General features: G+C 45.8%; 2 protein-coding genes across 6 annotated transcripts in view; both read left to right on the forward strand.

The window, feature by feature from the left end:
• Positions 1-33: 33 nt before the first annotated feature.
• Positions 34-19,375, forward strand: part of ppm1aa (protein phosphatase, Mg2+/Mn2+ dependent, 1Aa) — a 29,981-nt gene continuing 10,639 nt past the window's right edge. For 2 of the 3 annotated variants that reach the window (XM_076985626.1, XM_076985624.1), the window contains exons 1-5: positions 34-374; positions 1,393-2,285; positions 3,401-3,518; positions 3,665-3,776; positions 7,842-7,899. In XM_076985626.1, coding sequence (XP_076841741.1) covers positions 1,410-2,285; positions 3,401-3,518; positions 3,665-3,776; positions 7,842-7,899 — 1,164 coding nt within the window. In that variant the 5' untranslated portion in view covers positions 34-374; positions 1,393-1,409. Of the gene's footprint in view, positions 375-1,392; positions 2,286-3,400; positions 3,519-3,664; positions 3,777-7,841; positions 7,900-10,597; positions 11,109-19,375 lie in introns of those variants that run through there. The other variant, XM_076985625.1, reaches the window with a different exon arrangement.
• Positions 11,256-14,592, forward strand: LOC143485924 (uncharacterized). Of its 3 annotated transcripts, none has more exons than XM_076985627.1 (2): positions 11,256-12,050; positions 12,129-14,592. In XM_076985627.1, exons 1-2 carry the CDS (start codon positions 11,599-11,601, stop codon positions 12,745-12,747), a joined length of 1,071 nt encoding a protein of 356 aa, XP_076841742.1. In that variant the 5' UTR covers positions 11,256-11,598; the 3' UTR covers positions 12,748-14,592. The 3 variants fall into 3 exon arrangements, with proteins under 3 accessions (XP_076841742.1, XP_076841743.1, XP_076841744.1); XM_076985628.1 differs by having other exon boundaries at positions 12,168-14,592; XM_076985629.1 differs by having other exon boundaries at positions 11,256-11,816; positions 12,168-14,592.

The raw sequence follows: 19,375 nt of genomic DNA on the forward strand, positions 1-19,375 counted from the left end.
AGCGCGCGACCCCGCGGAGTGTACATCCGGGTCCTGGCGCTCCCGTCGCTGGGTCGTTTGGTGCTGGGGAGACTGGAGCAACTAGGACGGAGCGTTTGGCACAATACGGCATTTATAAGATAAACTTACACCTCAAAAAAATAATAGATTTGACGTTCAGGTCGCCTGGCGAGTTCAAACATGCGTCGCTGGTTTACGCGGGACGGGGAGGTCCGCTCTCTCACAGACTGAACACAGCGTCTCCCTTCACAAACAAGCCCGGAGCTCAGCGCTCACGTCCCGCCGCCGCGCCGACACTGCCCGCCGCTTCTCCCGGTGCTTTTACCACAGACCTCCCCCTCCCTCTCTTTCTCTCTCTCTCTCTGGAATTTTCGGTAAGTTTATTTTGCCCTTTAACGACCAACCGCCTCCTCCCCGTCGGTGTGGCTAGCGCGGCGGGCCTGCAGTGGCGGACCGAGGCCCCGACACGGCGGCGTTAGTCGTTAAGTCTGCCGCTCCGTGGTCGGCTCTCCTCGGCGGGGCTCTTTGCGGATATATGTGCGGTCGCTCTTTTCTCGGCGTGTATGTAAAAAAATAAAATAAAAAACATTAACGCGTACTGCCGCGCAGGTCGCACGTTTGGACCCGTTTGTTGTCGATCCCGTCGCTAAGCTAACTAGCACGGCGGCTACAGCGTTACGTAATGCGTTTTATTCGGCGGTGGGGGGAAGACGCCGAAGCCGCGACACGGGACACCACACGCGGCTCGTTCCCGTGTGTGTGCGCGCTGTAAGCGTTGGTAATATCTGACGCGGCTGCGTGTCGTTGTTTATTCGACATATAACGGAAGAGATGAGAAACGACGCCGCCTGTCATTCGTGGTGGCCCGAGGCTAGGCTCGCTGTGCTCGCTAGCTAGGTGGCTAACGAGGGAATATTTGTGGAATATGTCTTGAGAAGGATTACGGGGGGTTTTCAACAGCTCTGACTATAGGAAGCGTGCTGTCGGAACAAGGACTGGGTTTTGTTTTGGATGGGTTTGTCTCTGAATCTAGCTAACGTTTCCTATTTTTAGTGCGGATGAATGTAACCTAACGTGTGAACCAGTCTGCTCCAGAGATAATCTCGCTGCCATACAAGGATGGCGACGCAGCGAGCGAGCGAGCGAGTGTGTGTGTGTGTGTGTGCTTGGGTATTTCTATCTGATGGTTGTTTACATCATTTATGTCATTTTCTTGCGTGGTCGACCTTATTGTTTTAAGCCTATTTAACGTTGTTCATGAAATATTGTTCATATGCTTATCTCATAATACTCACAAATGGTCCAATTTTATCCATTTGCTGTGTTATGAAATGTGGAGAATTAAACTGTAAAACCTTACCACTCCTCAATCTCTTAATATCTTCGTTCCAGATTCTTAATCTGCGAGCATGGGTGCGTTTTTGGATAAGCCAAAGATGGAGAAGCACAACGCCCACGGCGAGGGCAACGGCCTGCGCTACGGCCTGAGCAGCATGCAGGGCTGGCGGGTGGAGATGGAGGACGCGCACACGGCTGTTGTGGGCCTTCCCCACGGCCTGGACCACTGGTCCTTCTTCGCCGTGTACGACGGGCACGCCGGCTCGCAGGTGGCCCGCTACTGCTGCGAGCACCTGCTGGAGCACATCACCAGCAACCCGGACTTCCGGGGCGGCGGAGGAGGAGGTGGGGGCGGCGACGGAGGCCCTCGGCCGGCCGAGGAGCCCGGCGTGGACAGCGTCAAGTCGGGCATCCGTACGGGCTTCCTGCAGATCGACGACCACATGCGGCAGATCTCTGAGAAGAAGCACGGGGGCGCCGACCGCAGCGGCTCCACGGCGGTGGGCGTGATGATCTCGCCGCGCCACACCTACTTCATCAACTGCGGCGACTCGCGGGGCCTGCTGAGCCGGGCCGGCGCCGTCCACTTCTTCACGCAGGACCACAAGCCCAGCAACCCGCTGGAGAAGGAGCGAATCCAGAACGCCGGCGGCTCGGTGATGATCCAGCGCGTCAACGGCTCGCTGGCCGTCTCCCGCGCCCTGGGCGATTTCGACTACAAGTGCGTGCACGGCAAAGGCCCCACGGAGCAGCTGGTGTCCCCCGAGCCGGAGGTGTACGCCATCGAGCGCTCGGAGGCACAGGACGAGTTCATCGTCCTGGCGTGCGACGGCATCTGGGACGTGATGGCCAACGAAGAGCTGTGCGATTTCGTCCGCTCGCGGCTGGAGGTGACCGACGACTTGGAGCGAGTCTGCAACGAGATTGTTGATACCTGCTTGTACAAGGTAAGGGGGCGGGGCCTAATGCGCTCAAAAACCTCCCCTTAGTTTCCTGTCATTTTAAGTTGGCATGCGTTTGATTCAGGTCCTTTTCGTTTTACCTTTTTGTGGCATTGGCTGATGTATTTCATTGGTAGGCTTTTGCACACGTCACTTTCAGTTTCCTATTATATGGTTTTGATGGTGCCATTTATTTACGGTAACGACTGCTGATTTGATTAAAATATTGCAGATACCTTATTACACCAGTTTAAGTCACTGGGAGAACTGGTATTGCTTTGTGCACTTTCATGATGATGGCCATATTGTAATACAGATGACTAAGTCTGCATTTATTCATTTTGTTGTGGGTTAATGCTGACGTTGAAGCCGTGGTCTGGGTGGGCTTTTTACCTGCTGTTCAAACTTTCAAAGAGGATATAATGTTGCTCTCCCAAATCTGTAGCTCTGAAAATGAATCCTCAGATACTTCATTTTAATGCTATAGGTGTAATTAATTACCAATCTCTGTCCTGGTAGCACCGTAGCAGAACCATCTTCATTTGTTCATGGAGATTTGCATCTTGCAATGTGTTCAGTAGAAAGTTGAGCTGATGTCATTGGGCCCTTGCTGGTACAGTTTGTCTTTACGCTACCAGCCTCTACATTTTGTTTTGAAATTTGAGCGAATAAGTAAAACCAGCAACTGGAAGGAGATGGAGAGATGAATGTCCCGTGAGCCGGTGTAAACCCTCTCTGCTACGTTTGGTCCGCTATTCCATCTTGGTTTGTAGTCTGATGATTGTGAACTGTACATTGTGTGTTAAATTTGCAGGCTTGACTGTATCAAAACAATTTGCACTGTGCTATGAATTTTCATGCCCTGTCGCTTTAAAATCTCATTGTTCTCCTCTTAATTCGATCAGTTATAATAGCAGGTTTGCATGATGGTAGCAGTGCGAACGAAACCTCCAGCCAGACGAGCTTTAGTTCGGTTGCCTGGGAAACAACGGGAAAGCGTTAGTTTGTTTTTATTGTTTGTTGTGTCTCATACCGAAACGGCGTGGGTGCATGTTGACGGCGACCCTTAACGAGAACGTGACGCTGAGAACGCGTGTCTCCGTCCTGTGCCCACCACGCAGGGGAGCCGAGACAACATGAGCGTGGTGTTGGTGTGTTTCGGCGGCGCACCCAAGGTTTCCCCCGAGGCCGTGAAGAGAGAGTCCGAACTCGACAAATACCTGGAGAGCCGCGTAGAAGGTAAGGACTCGAACCACCACCGCGAGGAATTCTACCGCCACACGTCTCTCTGGAGTAGGCCCCCCGTTTGACGGTTGTGGCCGTTGCTGTGTGTGCACATGTTCTGAGGTGACGTGACTGCAGTGTGGGCTTCCCTCTCTCTGCAGAGATCCTTAAAAAACAGGGTGAAGAGGGAGTTCCCGACCTCGTGCACGTGATGCGGATGTTGGCGTCCGAGAGCATCCCCAATCTCCCACCTGGAGGAGAACTTGCCAGCAAGTGGGTGTTTTTTACACACACACACACACACACACACACACACACACACACACACACACACGTACTGTCTGTCTCTGTCTTACACACCCACACTTAGAAAAATTTCGTTTGCGGTCTGCGTGGTATTTTTTGCATGTTGTTTTTTTTTTTCTTTTTTCTTCTCCCCAAGTATACTATGACAATAGAAAACAAGAGTGTAATAGTGGTACATGCTAACGCAGCCATTCAGTTGATTTGGAAAAACGACTCCATTTAAACTAATTACTGCTCATAAGATGTTTTAGCCTGCAGTTACGTTAAAAATAAATCTCATTTGTTCCATCCACTGAAAGAAGGAAACCGTTCACTTCAGACTGGTGGTGCCACACCATTCTCACGACTGGTGCAAGCTACAGAGGCATCTCGTCATTTGGGGAAGTGAATGCTGGGAAATGTAGTTTGCTTCTCGTGCAGTGGCATGCACGTCGTACCAGAGTCGGGTGGATCGCGCACCACAGAAGAGGAAGCACAGGCTTGGTTCTCCGCTTTGAAACCCCGCATGCAGACGGTGGTGCACGGGGGGTGGCTCACCGGAGCAGTGTTCCTCAGTCCCTCCCCCGTTTTTTCCATGTGACAACCGTTTGATTGGCTTGTAGAAATGTGGTGATCTTTCTTCTTTTATGGAAGTAGAGTGTATGAGCAGTCTGTGTGTGTTTTCACATGGTTATCTTAGTGAGGTGCTTTTGTTTCAGAGCTTTCATTTTAAGTGCGTGATAGTTTTAAACGGACGACAAACGCCATCAGCCGAGACTCTAAACATGGCTGAGGGCGAGTGTTTGTGGCGTCACCCCCAGCGTAGTCAGGCAACCGTTCGCGGAGGTCGTGCACGGCCCCAAAGTCCTCAGGAGCGCTCACCAGCTGGAAACGTTAGGCCGCTCCTACTGGTCAGCTGCAAGGCCTTCAAACCATGCAATCTTTATTTATAGCTGTATACCATACCTGTTTGTAGGCCTGTCGCGATAATTACATTATCGACTTATGATAATTTTTTTAATCGTGATCATTTTTGCTGATGTCGATAATTGGCCATTGGGTTTCCACGCAAATTTGTTTACATGAGAATAAACCGCAACTACGTTAGATTTTAGAAAGGCACGCAGTGCTGCTCTCTCGCACCCCCCTCCCCCCTTAAGGGAAGATGAATCTGTGATCAGAGAGTGACATCTACCGGTTAGGAAATGAGTGCAGTACACGGAGAGCATATGCGTCAATAACAGTACCTCCACACACCCAGGTGGAGATGTTAGCTCGCGTATTCGAGGCTAACAGGACTCGAAATGATTCGAATAATTATTTAATGGTTGTTTATTATAGTGACCGTAGCGCGACTCCGCCCACCTCGCGCAAACCTCCGCGAACGGTGGAATCGTTCATACTTGCCGCGTCACATTCTTTGCATTGTTGTCCGAAACGATATGTGGTAGTATAAAGAAACACCCCTCAAAAACAGGGGAATGAACATTTACCTGACGAAGTTTAATGTTGCTTTATGTTTCAGGTTTGGAAAAGTGCTGGAATTTGTTAGTTTCACAACAAATAGCTATCTGACTGAACAGTTCTCTTGTATTACGTTAACAAATACGAGCCTCTTGTAATTCCAGGACGAAACACGAGAGAACGTGAAGACGTTAAAATTGGGCGTTTTGAAACTAAACAACCATTAAATAATGTGAATAAAAAAGCAAATTATTTCGAGTATATGTATAAATATTTAACTTAATTAAGTTTAACGTGCTGGGAAATCTTGAAATTGACCTTTAAAGTGACGTACAAGTGTTTTAATTCCACCTTGTAAAGATGTAGAAACCCTGTAAACATGACTTTGTTCATTGCCCTCAGGCGCGCGAAGTTACAAAATTCGTGCACAGGCGGAGCCACTGCGATTACGTCATTTTCGCCACGTGGACCCTCGCGACGCGTCAAGTATAAACTCGCTATATAGCCAGAGATGCTGCCGTTAAATAAGGTCGAAAAGAAAACATTTATAAATATGCTGCAAAGATTTGACAAGCAGTATGAACTGCCAAAGAAAACCTTTATCTCCCAAACTGCCATTCCAACCTTATATAATGAAGTGAAAGATGGCATTCTGAAGGACATTAAAGACATCTCATTTTACTCTGCCACTACAGATATGTGGTCAAGCTCAAATATCAGGCATGAAAATCTGTCACCTTTCGGCGAAATTCGCCGTTTTGAAGTTGAAAAGGGTGACCTATGTGAATCGTGTAGATCCAATGAGTTTTTTTTTGTGGGGGGGGGGGGGGGGGGGTCGGGAGATTATATGTATATATTTTAATTATCATATTGACTTAATAAGCAAACAGAGCACTTCCGAAATCGGCAATTTCAATGACCGTGGCCAGCGGTTTCCGCCCAGAACCTTCATAGAGGCCAAATTGCGTTTCAATCATACGAACGTTCTTCATTCATGTTATTCATTTACTGCTAAGCGGGACGAGAAGCAGGACCTAGTGCTACACCGGGGACAAGGCAGAAGAGCGTACATTTACCACTACATTTACCAGATCGTACATTTCCCACTACATTTACCAGATCGTACATTTACCATGTTTACCAGATTGTACATTTACCAGATCGTACATTTACCACCACATTTACCAGATCGTACATTTACCACCACATTTACCAGATCGTACATTTCCCAGTGGATTTAATTGGGTTATTAATGGTTTCAATCGTTTTCATATTTTGCGGTAAAACAAAGTTACTGCTGTTCGCTACAGCGTTGAACACAGTCAGAGCCACAAGCTGTTGTGATAAATAGGTAGATGGGCCTATTAAGTTCGCCTCAACCCCGTGTAGTTAACGGTGACATAAAATAAGAAACAAGATTTTTTTTCTAGTGTGTCTGTAGTTGTAACTGGTGAATCCAGGGACGGGTGAGGATAACATTCGCGCCAGGGCTGAAAAGGTTGAAGATGAAGTTGTAAACGCTTGTCGTTTGAGTCTACCCTGTGCTTTAGCCCATGTTAGAAAATAAAAAACACATGAACCTGGTATTTTTACACTCATTTTCGCCGCTGATGTATTTATTGGTTCATTAAGACGTAATGGTTTTGACTGAGCCATCTGGAATGGCGAAAGCGGCCTCTCGCGTTTACGGATCTGGCTCCATACATTGAATCCATTGACAAGACAGTCAAAAAAATTTTTTTTTTATGGATTTTACTATATTTTACGGAGCCCGTAAGGTGACATCATGTAAAAAAAATAACGCATGGCCACGACTTATTAACACGTGGGAACGAGATACTAATGTCACCTTTCACACGCGGCAACAAAGTTTATTTTTTCACATCAAAGCAAGCAGATCCCAGGCATGTTCGCAAACTGACTGCCCAAGGAAGATAAACCTGGCTTTATATAAAGTAATACTTAATTATCTTGTTCGCACGCGTTAGTAAGTCGTGGCCACGCGTTATTATATTTTTTACATGATGTCACCTTACGGGCTCCGTAATATTTGGCATCACCTGTCGCTGTATCCCCAGACACCAGCAGCCACCCCCCCGGTCGCCATATTCCCATGATGTCACATGTCAACTCCCCCCCACATGTCAACGCCCCGTCGAACCTTTTTAACCCCTGACCCATTTTCATGCCTGAAATATGATCCCATACATGAGCTTTACAATACATTACATTACTGCAAACTGGTGCAATTGTATTATGCTACTATATTATTATTGTGGCACATTGTCTTAAAGCTCATTTGGGTAGCCCAGAAGCATGAAAAAATTCTATAATGGCACTTTAAAATGAGAATATTATCGTTTATCGCAATAATTTCTGGGACACTATATTGTTCTGAAAATTGTTATCGTGACAGGCCTACTTGTTTGAATTGCTAATATAGATGCCTGATGGGGAAACTGGGAAATTCTTTGAGGTTTAATCATGATTAAATGTTTGATAGTCTCCAGTGGTAGAAACAACTAAAGAGAACTTATATGGAGCATGAGTGCTTTGTAATTTGTTGAATTTTATTATTATTTTTTGCAGGCGAAGCGTTATTGAAGCAGTATACAACAAACTTAACCCATACAGGAGCGAGGATACAGTGAGTATGACCGTGTGTCCATGACTGTGTGTGTGTCTCCCCGAGTCCATGTCTCTCAGTCTCTGTGTGTGTGTGTGTGCGCGTGTGCATGCATGTCTCTTACTTGTCTGTTAGTGTGCATGAATGCTAAAGATTGCATGTGTTGGTTTCTGAGTTTGTGCTTTAATGATGGTAGATTGTGGTTAATGATGGGTAAACGCGGGCCCCTTCATCTGTGTGTGTTTAAGTTATTAACTTGAAGTTACTTCTACATCATTTTATTTCCATCAGATAATTTTCTACATTGCCCTTTCTCAAATTGTGTTTTTGTATTATTCTCTATTAAACAAAACACTTAATTTTCAAAAGGTTAATTTAATTATATAATGTTCTGTGTGCAGTAATATTCCATTTGAGAGCATTGCATTTTACATTTAACGGTTACAGCTGTAGTGGAGTTCATTTATTTGTTTTTAATACTTAATGGTTTCTTTAGAGGAGTCCCTGATAGGTCAGTGCTAACAGTGTTTATCCTGAGTCTACACACTTTAGCAAAATGGTGGAATCAAAGGGATTTGCTGCTTTTTCAGTTTTTGCACACACTGTTGCAATGCTGCGAGTTCAGTAAGTGCCCACACTTCTCTGATGTAGTTGCTTTAGTGATGAACCGGTGTCCTCTGACCTGGTGTCAGTCCAGATACCAGCACAGTGTCTTCTGAAGAGTGCAACAGGTTCACTGCTAATTTGAACACCCCACAGTTGGAATGCTGGTGGATTTTAATTAGCTTGTCGTTTTTCTTCATCATTGTAAGTTATTGTAAATTAATACATTTTTATGAATACATTTAGTTTAACCTTCATGCGTTTAGGCCTATGTACAGATACAAAAATAAGGTCCTTTTCTCTTTCTGATAATTTTCAGTCAACATTTGGGTTTCATTTGGATTTTATCTTGTTCATCATGTACAAATGTAGAAACAAACTTGGCCTATTCAATCTTTTTATTTTTAAAGGCAAAAACAATTTTACCTTTAAAGTTTTACACTTTCTGTAGGCACTGAAGTACTCGCTGGCCACGTACAAACACGTGAGTGCTGTCCGGAGATGGTAGGAGTGTTTGGTCGTGTGTAGTGATGCCTGCTGGGCCTTTTGTGAGGCGTGCGGTCACCTGGGAAGGTGCGGTAGGTGCGGACTACAGAGGGCTGAGCTGGTTGTCCCGAAATCCTTAAACCTGAGTAACTTAAGCTTATGTTTTATGTCATGATAAACCACTGTTGTCAACCGCAGTCTGTTGAGTACGTGTTAGTTTCCAGGAAGAATCGTCCTACTGGTCTGAAAACAGTAGTAAGCGCAGGGCGCATATTCTAAACACGGCGCCTAAACCCACACGTTGTGGTCATGTGGTGACTCACTGCTGTAACCAACTCTTAACTGCAGTACGTCACTAAACGCATTATGAGATTTGTGTGTCCATACTTTGTTAATTGCATGGCAGGTCAACGCAGCATTGCGTATGGCAGAGGTCGCTTGTTTAGAGGAGGAATCCTGAGAACAGACCTGCGTTGGCACAGGTTCAGATCGCAGAACACCGACGTGACGTGGCAGCATTGTCACGAGGTCCTGTGGAGTGTCCCTGGAGGAGTCTAGAGTTGTAATCGACAGCGCGCACCATCGGTGTGGTGGGCGGGACAGTGAGGCGTCAGGACAGGGCAGCAGCAGGACCTTCAGCAGGGCCCGTCGTAAAGAGCTTATTTCATTATTGGCTATGGCCCGTGTTTTGAGGGAAGCCTCAGTTAATGCCAAATGTAGTCAACTCATAAACATCTGCTTATGGTATGATTTTATTTATGTATGTTTACATATGACTGGGTTTCTCTAAACACCTATGTGATTGGGTAGTTTGCATACATCTGGAGTTGAATGTCTGTGTACAAAGTGTTTATTCAGGCAAAGATAATGCATCATCAAAGCTTCCTGTTATTTCTAAGGGCCACATATGTTTACATCTTGGAAAAATATCTTTTGAATATTTTTTTCGCCCGAAATGTCAGTAATCCTCTCATCCTCATGTAGTCAAATGTGTATGTTTAAAAATGTGTATGTTTATAATTAATATAGCAACATGTTTACATTGGTCAAATTGGGGTGTGTATCTTGTCTCTGAGATTTTTAAAATATATATAATATAAAATTAAAAAATCACAGATAATGATGTCCGAAACGATGTTTTGGACAGAGGTCCTTCAATCAGTGTTTCAGACAGTAGATGTTTATATACAGTGAGGAAAATAAGTATTTGAACACCCTGTGACTTTGCAAATTCTCCCACTTAGAAATCATTGAGGAGTCTGAAATTTTCATCTTTGGTACATGTCCACTGTGAGACATAATCTAAAAAATCTGGAAATCACAAGGATTTTTTTTAGGTTCTCGCAGGGTGTTCAAATACTTATTTTCCTCACAGTATATCAGTTTTTTCAGAAAGTAGGTGTTTATATACATATATATCAGTGTTTCAGATCTCTTCATCGTTGTTTCATCTCCATTGATCATTTTATTTTGCATCTGCCAGTCACTCATCACAATGCAGTCCTCTCTCTCTCTCTCTCACTCACACACACACACACACACACACACACACACACACACACACACACACACGCTGAGGTGGAAGTGGGTAGCCTCTCATAAGCTGCTCTTGCTCCTCTTTCCACTCAAGGACTCTGCGTCCACTGACGACATGTGGTAGCGTTGTCGGCCCTTTAGAGGGCGCTCCGGACACCTGCGTCAGACCCTGCTACAGCTTTGGCTCCGCCCAGCCGCGCCAGACTGCTCAGAGGACGCGCCAGAGCGGGAAAGCCCCTCCCCCTTCGCTTCCGCCACCCCATCTACCTGCAGAAAGGCACCAGTCCCCCCCACGCCTCCACGGGCTGACTCTCGCCATTCCTCAACCATGTAACCTTCCTCACAATCATCACCCTCCCCGAGATCTAGCACAGCTAGAGGCAAACGGGTTCCCCCTCCTTCTCTTGTTTTTTTTTTTTTGATTATCCTCTTGACTTTTTTTTTTTTTTTTTTTTTTTGCTGTAATTAATTTGATTCACATTTCTTTGTGTTTGTATATTTCTGTTTTTAATTTTTTGTGAAGTGCAATTGTGGTGTATAAAGAAGAGCCTGTATCTAATGCAGCTTGACATTAAATTAAAAAACAGCAAAAAAAAAAAAAAAAACTGCAAAACATGACGCAACCCAATCCAGCAGGATAACGAGCGACGCTTTCTGCACAATCTACGTTTCTGTTCCTTCAAGCCAGGAGTGATGGTGTCTGCTCGGAGTAACTCCCTCCCCTCCAGCTCTAAGCCCCGCCCCAGTTCCCCCTGCCCACGTTTCTATTGGGAGGTTTTATTTATTTGTTTGTTTTTTTATGGGAAAAACAAACAAACCAAAAGTTCAGTAATTTTTGCTCCTAAAACAAAACGGGTAAACAAAATAGGCTGACAGTGCTGAAAGCTTTTTTTGTAAATCAAACCAAGATTCTAATATTATTATGATTTGTTTTATTTGGGGGGGAGCCTGTCCAATTTCTTTTGCTTTGGTCATTCAGTGATCGTGTCCTCCTGTGTGACCTGCCACTGTCCAGCCCTGACGGTGTCCTCCTGTGTGACCTGCCACTGTCCAGCCCTGACGGTGTCCTTCTGTGTTACCTGCTACTGTCATGCTATGACGGTGTCCTCCTGTGTGACCTGCCACCGTCAAGCCCTGACGGTGTCCTCCTGTGTGACCTGCCACCGTCAAGCCCTGACTGTGTCGTCCTGTGTGACCTGCCACCGTCAAGCCCTGACTGTGTCGTCCTGTGTGACCTGCCACCGTCAAGCCCTGACTGTGTCGTCCTGTGTGACCTGCTACTGTCAAGCCCTGACGGTGTCCTCCTGTGTGACCTGCTACTGTCATGCTATGACTGTGTCCTCTTGTGTGACCTGCCACCGTCAAGCCCTGACTTTGTCCTCCTGTGTGACCTGCCACCGTCAAGCCCTGACTGTGTCCTCCTGTGTGACCTGCCACCGTCAAGCCCTGACTGTGTCCTCCTGTGTGACCTGCCACCGTCAAGCCCTGACTGTGTCCTCCTGTGTGACCTGCCACCGTCAAGCCCTGACTGTGTCGTCCTGTGTGACCTGCCACCGTCAAGCCCTGACTGTGTCGTCCTGTGTGACCTGCTACTGTCAAGCCGTGGCGGTGTCCTCCTGTGTGACCTGCTACTGTCAAGCCGTGGCGGTGTCCTCCTGTGTGACCTGCTACTGTCAAGCCCTGACGGTGTCCTCCTGTGTTACCTGCTACTGTCAAGCCCTGACGGTGTCCTCCTGTGTTACCTGCTACTGTCAAGCCGTGGCGGTGTCCTCCTGTGTTACCTGCTACTGTCAAGCCCTGGCGGTGTCCTCCTGTGTGACCTGCTACTGTCAAGCCCTGGCGGTGTCCTCCTGTGTGACCTGCTACTGTCAAGCCCTGGCGGTGTCCTCCTGTGTGACCTGCTACTGTCAAGCCGTGGCGGTGTCCTCCTGTGTGACCTGCTACTGTCAAGCCGTGGCGGTGTCCTCCGGTGTGACCTGCTACTGTCAAGCCGTGGCGGTGTCCTCCTGTGTTACCTGCTACTGTCAAGCCCTGACGGTGTCCTCCTGTGTGACCTGCTACTGTCAAGCCCTGACTGTGTCCTCCTGTTGGACATGCTACTGTCAAGCCGTGGCGGTGTCCTCCTGTGTTACCTGCTACTGTCAAGCCCTGACTGTGTCCTCCTGTTGGACATGCTACTGCCTCCCTCCTTTATTTTCCTCTATAAATATGGCTAAGAATGTTGGTATGAAAGAAACCATTTGAACTCTTCCTTAAACTAAGCTAAGCTCAAGTGTGTGTGTTAGTGCGTCCTTGTGTGTGTGTGTGTGTGTGTGTGTGTGTGTGTCCGTCCTGTGCAGGCATGAGGGAAGCGTCATTGCCATGTCTGAAACTGCTTGCATGTCCCAGATGGCCGTCCCGTCTTCTCCGTGGAAGGCTCTGTCGTTCTGCACACCTGCCGTAGAGCGCAGCTTCTCTGACCCCCCCCCCCCCCCCCCCCGCACCTGTGATTGTGAAACTCGGAGCGTCTTAAACCTCGTTGCTTAACTAACCGCTATGAAGGGTGCAAGTTGTTTGGCGCTGGCTCCTCCGGAGAGGAAACGCTTGTGCCACTGCCCAACACACCCCCACTCTGACCTGTCCACGAAGGAAGGGAGGGATGTGCCTCTCTGTGTGTGGCTGCTTGTTTCATCATGCTCTTAGCGGTGTGGTTTGTGTGTGAAGAACTTTCCTTGGGCGTGTGATACACAGACGTGGGTAAGACACGTGTGGAAAGTCTGAACTGTGCAGATAAAGTAGATGAGCTCTCAGTCACTACTACCAACTCTTCTGTTCACTACTACCCTGTGTGTGTGTGTGTGTGTGTGTGTGTGTGTGTGTGTGTGTGTTTCACACACGTCAGTTCACTCCTTACATATCGTTCATTTCTAATTCAGCGATTTTATTATTTTTTGTATAGATGTAATTTGACTTTCAACAAAGAACAAATGGGGCATGATCCTGAGAGCTCATCTGGGTCTGAGTGTATGTGTCTGTGTTTGCATCGGGGATAATCGAATATCTCTTACTAATAAGGAACACACCAGAACACTGTTTGCTGCTAGAGTGTATGGGTAATGGTCTGATTGGCAGAGTTAGTGCTAGTGTATGGATAATGGTCTGATTGGCAGAGTTAGTGCTAGAGTGTATGGGTAATGGTCTGATTGGCAGAGTTAGTGCTTGAATGTATGGATAATGGTCTGATTGGCCGACTTAGTGCTTGAGTGTATGGGTAATGGTCCGATTGGCTGAGACAGTGCTTGAGTTGATTCATTTGCTTTTGACAGGTGATGTCATTACTTCTCCTTGTCTCCGTTGTCCAATGCTGTATGACACCTGTAGATGGGACATTTCGTGTTCTTTTCTACAGCGAGAAAGTGAGAGACGGATATGGTTACTGTACTTGGAGTTTTTCAGTTTTCAACTATTATTTGCCTGGAATTTGATGTGAAACATTTGTGTCCATTCTCCCGTGCTAATCTTCCACAATAGACGATGTTGCTAGAAAAGTTTTGATCGGGCTACTTCAGTAAGACGGGCTTCGAGCGTAGTAAGACAGTACGGTGTGTTCAAGTACTTGCATGGGGGCAGTTTAATGGTGAATCGTCTCCCCCTCCACCCTCGTGGGAATGTTCCCCTTGTGACCAAGCTGCGAATCTTCATCTCGAGCCACGCAGGGTAATTTCTTTCAACTTTTGCAGTTCACCTTGTAACAAAACTGACAATCTAATGAAGTGTCCCTCCTCCCCGCTGCCCCTCCCCCCTCCACAGGCTTTGTGATGGTGCTTGTGTGGCCACATATAACTCAGTTAGGTTTACCAGTAAACGGAAAGCCCTTTTAAGGGTGTGGATACCTGACTATTTTTGTAATAATAATAATAATCTAAACAATGAGCAGCAGTCATGGGAGTGGTCACCGAGAAGAACAGTGCTTTTAGTGTGTACGTTGCCTGGCACATCTGAACTGTGTGAAAGATCTGCGTTATCCATGTGCACGTGTGAGATGATGGTGCCAAGAGGCACCTGTTGAATGCTTTTAACCTGATGTGAATAAAGCGTTTGTAACACACACTTGATCATCTCCCGGTGACGTTGTCGTGCGTGGTTCCTTCCCTAGCCCTGTCCACCTGCTGTGCCGATTAACAGGTCCGAGGATTCCAAGACCTTCTGCTTCACTATGTGCTTTTGTTAAATTATGCTGAAATCTATTACCAAAAATAGAAATGTGGGTCATTGATCTTTCTCGAGATGCAAACACGAGCTGAGAACACACACTGATTGTTAAAGGCAGCTGGTGCTGTTCTTCATAGAGGTTCATTTAGTGCTAAACGATGTGTGTGCGTGGCGTCATACTGCTGTTACAGTAACACCCCGTCCTCCAGGTTACAGCACAAAACATTTAACAGATACGAACCATGTAGAACACTTCATGATGGGCAATTAAAAACGTGTTTTATTTAAATAGTATAGTTGCCATAGAACCATGTTGTCAACTGGTTTACAGTGCCACCACACCCACACCAAACTCCATTACCCACAAGTGACACAGGGTCATTTGTGCAGACTAAGCTCATCACTGGACTATGTAACATAATCATGTGTTTTAATTGGAACCCTCTCCCCACACACTTAAAAAAAAATTGTTTTATTCTTTTTTTTTTTTTTTTGGTTCTCCTCTGGGACTGTTGTACATCCAAACCGCTGTTCTCGGTGGTCAGGTCACAATAAAACCTTCTGAATTTGTTTTGCTTTTCGGGGTCTTCTAGTGCTGGCAGTGTTGCTGGTGTGTGTGACACGGACATGCCTTTCTCGTGTATGTACCACACAGTTAACGGATCCTTATCCCCTCCACCCGTCTCATCTGTTTGTACAACACTTGCGTTTGGCTGTTTCTTAAGAGTGTTAAACACCCCCCCCCCCCCCCCCCCCATTTCGTTCTTTTCCACCTCTGCTTTTGCTTCTGTGTAAAGGGAAGTTATGACGGAGCGAGCTTAGTGTCATGTGCTCATCCGTATGTCCCACACACGCTGAAGTGATCCCCGCTCCTTCCTTTACCACAGGACTGCTTTCAGTTGACTTTAGCCACCAGTTGCCCTCATAAGCTAAGATATTTTTTATTAAATAATTAATATGTATATTTGTATTCATTTATAAATATGTACACAAAGTGAATGATCCATAAGAATGGCTCCTCCCCTAACACGTTGTGACCCCACCAGTCATCCTTTTAACTGTCTTCTTTTTGTTATTGTTGTCATTTTAATCTTTTCGGACTGGAAATAAACCTATTTTATTTGAAAACGTGTGTTGCGTTTTAGTCTTTCATCGTCTGCGAGACATGGTGCTTGTTATTGATGTCATTATTATTTGGTAAAATGTGATCTAGTCCATGTTTGACGAGCATGGATGAAACACACACAGGCAAGTGTTATCATGTGTTTAAAACAGATCTTGCCCCCCATTTTGTTTATTCATATAAGAACAATGTAGAGTCTGGCTTCAGGTTTTATTGTTGCCAAGCTACTATACACCTGATAGAGCTCATTTAAAGTCTTGCCGTGTGTCACTAATGTGGATCTGGGTGTCCTGGTTTGGAATTAAACCCTTCAGAGAGTCTCTCTCTCTCGGCGCTCTCTCTCTCTCTCGGCTCTCTGTATGAAGTTCAGAATGGTGTGACCATCCCGTTGCTAGGTATTGGTGGTTGTGCAGTGGTGGTGTTTGACGAGTAGAAGCGGCCGGTGACAAAACCTTAGAAAATCTTCAAAATAAGGCTTAGAAGGTCAGTCATTGTGCTGGAGGAGAGAGGACATTCTTGTTTGGGTTGGTTGCAGTCAGGAGTGTAATTTGGAGAGAGGATGATTGTTGCATGCATGTGATACAGGTCTGTTTGATCGTGTGTGTGTCCATGATCATTGTTGCAGATGGTTTTCTAAACTGCTTCAGCTAATGAACATTTTGCATTTTGTGGTCATGCGTTGTGTGTGTCCATGAACATTACAAATGGTTTTCCAAACTGATTCAGCAAATTAACATTTTGTGTTTTGCGATCATGTTGTGTGTGTCCCCATTATCATTGTTTCAAATGGTTTTCCAAACTGATTCAGCAAATGAATGTTTTGCTTGTCCCACTAAACCAACTCACTGAGCGTATTGGTTCATTGATTTCTGCTCTTTTGGACTCTGGATATGACGCCCTGCAAAGCAGAGGCGATAAAGCTCTGGGAACCTCACAGCTTTGGCCGATTTCAGCCACCGTAGGTTTTCTTATGAATTAACCCAAGAGCAGTTATTGAATGTCTCGTCTTTGTTTAGTGAGATCAGGCCTGTGCACTTAAGTCTGAACAGAGCCACTCTGGTGATTTACACTAGTTTTACCCTTGTTCACCAATGTAAGAACACTAGTGCTGTACTGTTATTTGAAATAAAGAGCAAATAATGTGTTTGATTAATAGTGTTTTCTGCCATGAGATTTAAGCTTTTTAAGATTGTCGTTTTCTGGTTTCCTGATGGTTATTTCTCTCTACTGCATTTTCCTGTTCTGTTCTTGTCCAGCCATGAGGCGTACCTAACCTCCCCTGTGGCCCACGCAACTAGACGATCAGCAGTTTAGCACACGGTGCGTACGGCACCAACAGATTCAGGTCCACCTTTTGAGTCTCAGTCTTACTGGCACGTCCGTCTGCCCTTGCGATCCTCCCTATAATCACGTTCACGTCTTCTGTCTCTGGTGCGCCAGACGTCTCTCAGCGTCTCTCGGCACCGTCGATCATTCTGCTGCTGCTCTTTCTTTCACTTTGTTTCATTTTCTGCGGGTTTCGCCCGCTCTCTCCTTTAAACGCCACCATTCTTCCCATCCATCTCTCCGTCCAGCCGCCATCGTCTTCCCGTTCGTTTATTTATTTATTAATGCGCACACACACACACACACACACACACACACTGACTTCATTTGACTCCGTTAACTGGATGTCCATTTGTCCTCTTATCGAACTATGAATAAAATGCTTTTAGTCCTCTTTCCCTCTGGAGAAGCTCTTCTATCCTAAATACTCTCAAGGACGCTAATGTGCCCGCTGCTCCTGTTCTTGAGGCCAGACCGCAGGCCACGCTTTAACTTTCCCACAGCCAGAGAACATTCCCCCATCTTCCTCTTCTACCGACATGATTTGCTTATTGTCAGTGTTCTTGGCCTATCAATCTTTCTGCCTCATATGCCTTCATCCTGAAGTCCTTGAAAAGTTATTAAATTGAATTTTCGGCGGGACTGAATGGGCCTTACCCATTCATTCAGATTTCTTTCATTTCACTTTCTTGTCATTCACTGCATTATGTCAGTATAGACACTGGTATGTCGTCTATTAGCAGGAGTTATGTCCATGTCCAAATCAATACTAGTTATAAAGCAGTTGTCTTCAGTCTTTTCAGCTTGAGGTGAATAGTTGGTTCTGAAGCGTAGACTTCCTAATAAGCTCTGCGTTTGGCATTGCCCCTTTTTATGAACTGCCACAAATTGTTTTCAACTGTGGCATTGTGTTACACACTGCCAATTTAAAGAGTTGTGATCTTCATGAATGTCCAAGACGTATGTATAGCAGCAGTCCTGGCTGAACAAATCTGTGATTTATTTTTTTCCTCAGTGTGTAGTTATTGTATATTATGGATGTAAAGTCAATACCTGCTTTCATGTGATTTTAATTTTAAAGCTTGATCGAAATTGAGCACAGCTCACTGGTCACAGTGATGCTTAAGTATTTTTTATGTGATGTGTTGATATAGTTTTTGAAATGTTTCATTAGTTTCTAACAGTCATTTATTTCTTTCTTTCTTGTTTCGTTTATTTCCGATTAGTTTGCTCTGTCCCAGTCAGATCAAGGATACCAGTTGTAGGTGAAGGGTTTGCTTTTCTTCTCTAAGCTCGGTGACGAGAGCGTCCAGGCTGCACTAGCGCTGGGGAGCAGTGAGCTAGCCTGCCCACAGCAGTGCCGTCTGACTCGGCCACACATCACCTAGCGTATCGTTAAACCTGCAGATTAACTCCTGCCTTAGCAGTTGTATTTAAAACGGGCAGCTCAATGAAATTATTACCTTGCTAGGCAGAGCGCACACTGAGAATGCACTTTACTCAGCTGCTTGAAACACCTTGTTGGAATTTCAGCCATTTTGTTTGATGACATCATCTCATAACATTCTCCATGTTGCCTGCCTACCAACAAGCTTGGCACCTTCTCTGTGAAGAGTTTGTTCAGTACATTTACATTTACGGCATTTAGCGGACGCTCTTATCCAGAGTGACTTATAAAGTGCTTTGCATCTGATCACAGAATTCATCCTAGGTAATAGTACGGATAGGCCAGAATTCAAGATATTGACATTGAGTCAGATACTACTAAATTACAGGAGTTACAGGGGTTCCCCCCCCAAACAACAACTCAACAAACAGGTGAGTCTTCAGTCTACGCTTGAAGATAGCAATAGACTCTGCAGTCCTAGCAGCTAATGGAAGATCGTTTCACCATCTTGGAGCCAGGACGGAGAATAGTCTGGAGCTTTGTCTTCCATGAGACTTTAAACATGGAGTTTCGAGTCAAGCCAAGCTTGAGGTTCTGAGTGTTCGCTGTACGGATCGGCTTTTTATCATGGACATCACGTAGGGAGGGGCTAGTCCATTTTTGGCTTTGTATGCAAGCATCAAGTTTTTATATCTGATGCGTGACGCTACTGGAAGCCAGTAGAAATACACAGAACTGCACAGAAATAAATTTTACCGTGGTTCCTTCCACTGTTCCAGTTATTTTACTGTGTGCACAGCACTTAACACTATGCGCAATCCAGTGCCGGGTTTTCGCATTTACTC

The sequence above is a fragment of the Brachyhypopomus gauderio genome, unplaced genomic scaffold, assembly GCF_052324685.1.
Source record: "Brachyhypopomus gauderio isolate BG-103 unplaced genomic scaffold, BGAUD_0.2 sc43, whole genome shotgun sequence".
NCBI lineage: Eukaryota > Metazoa > Chordata > Actinopteri > Gymnotiformes > Hypopomidae > Brachyhypopomus > Brachyhypopomus gauderio.

Excerpts from the sequence above, each read along its gene's own strand:
- LOC143485924 (XM_076985627.1), top strand. The coding sequence starts at position 11,599 with ATGACGGTGTCCTCCTGTGTGACCTGCCACCGTCAAGCCCTGACGGTG. Across the intron at positions 12,051-12,128 it reads ACTGTGTCGTCCTGTGTGAC|CTGCTACTGTCAAGCCGTGG; the intron begins CTGCCACCGTCA and ends CTCCTGTGTGAC.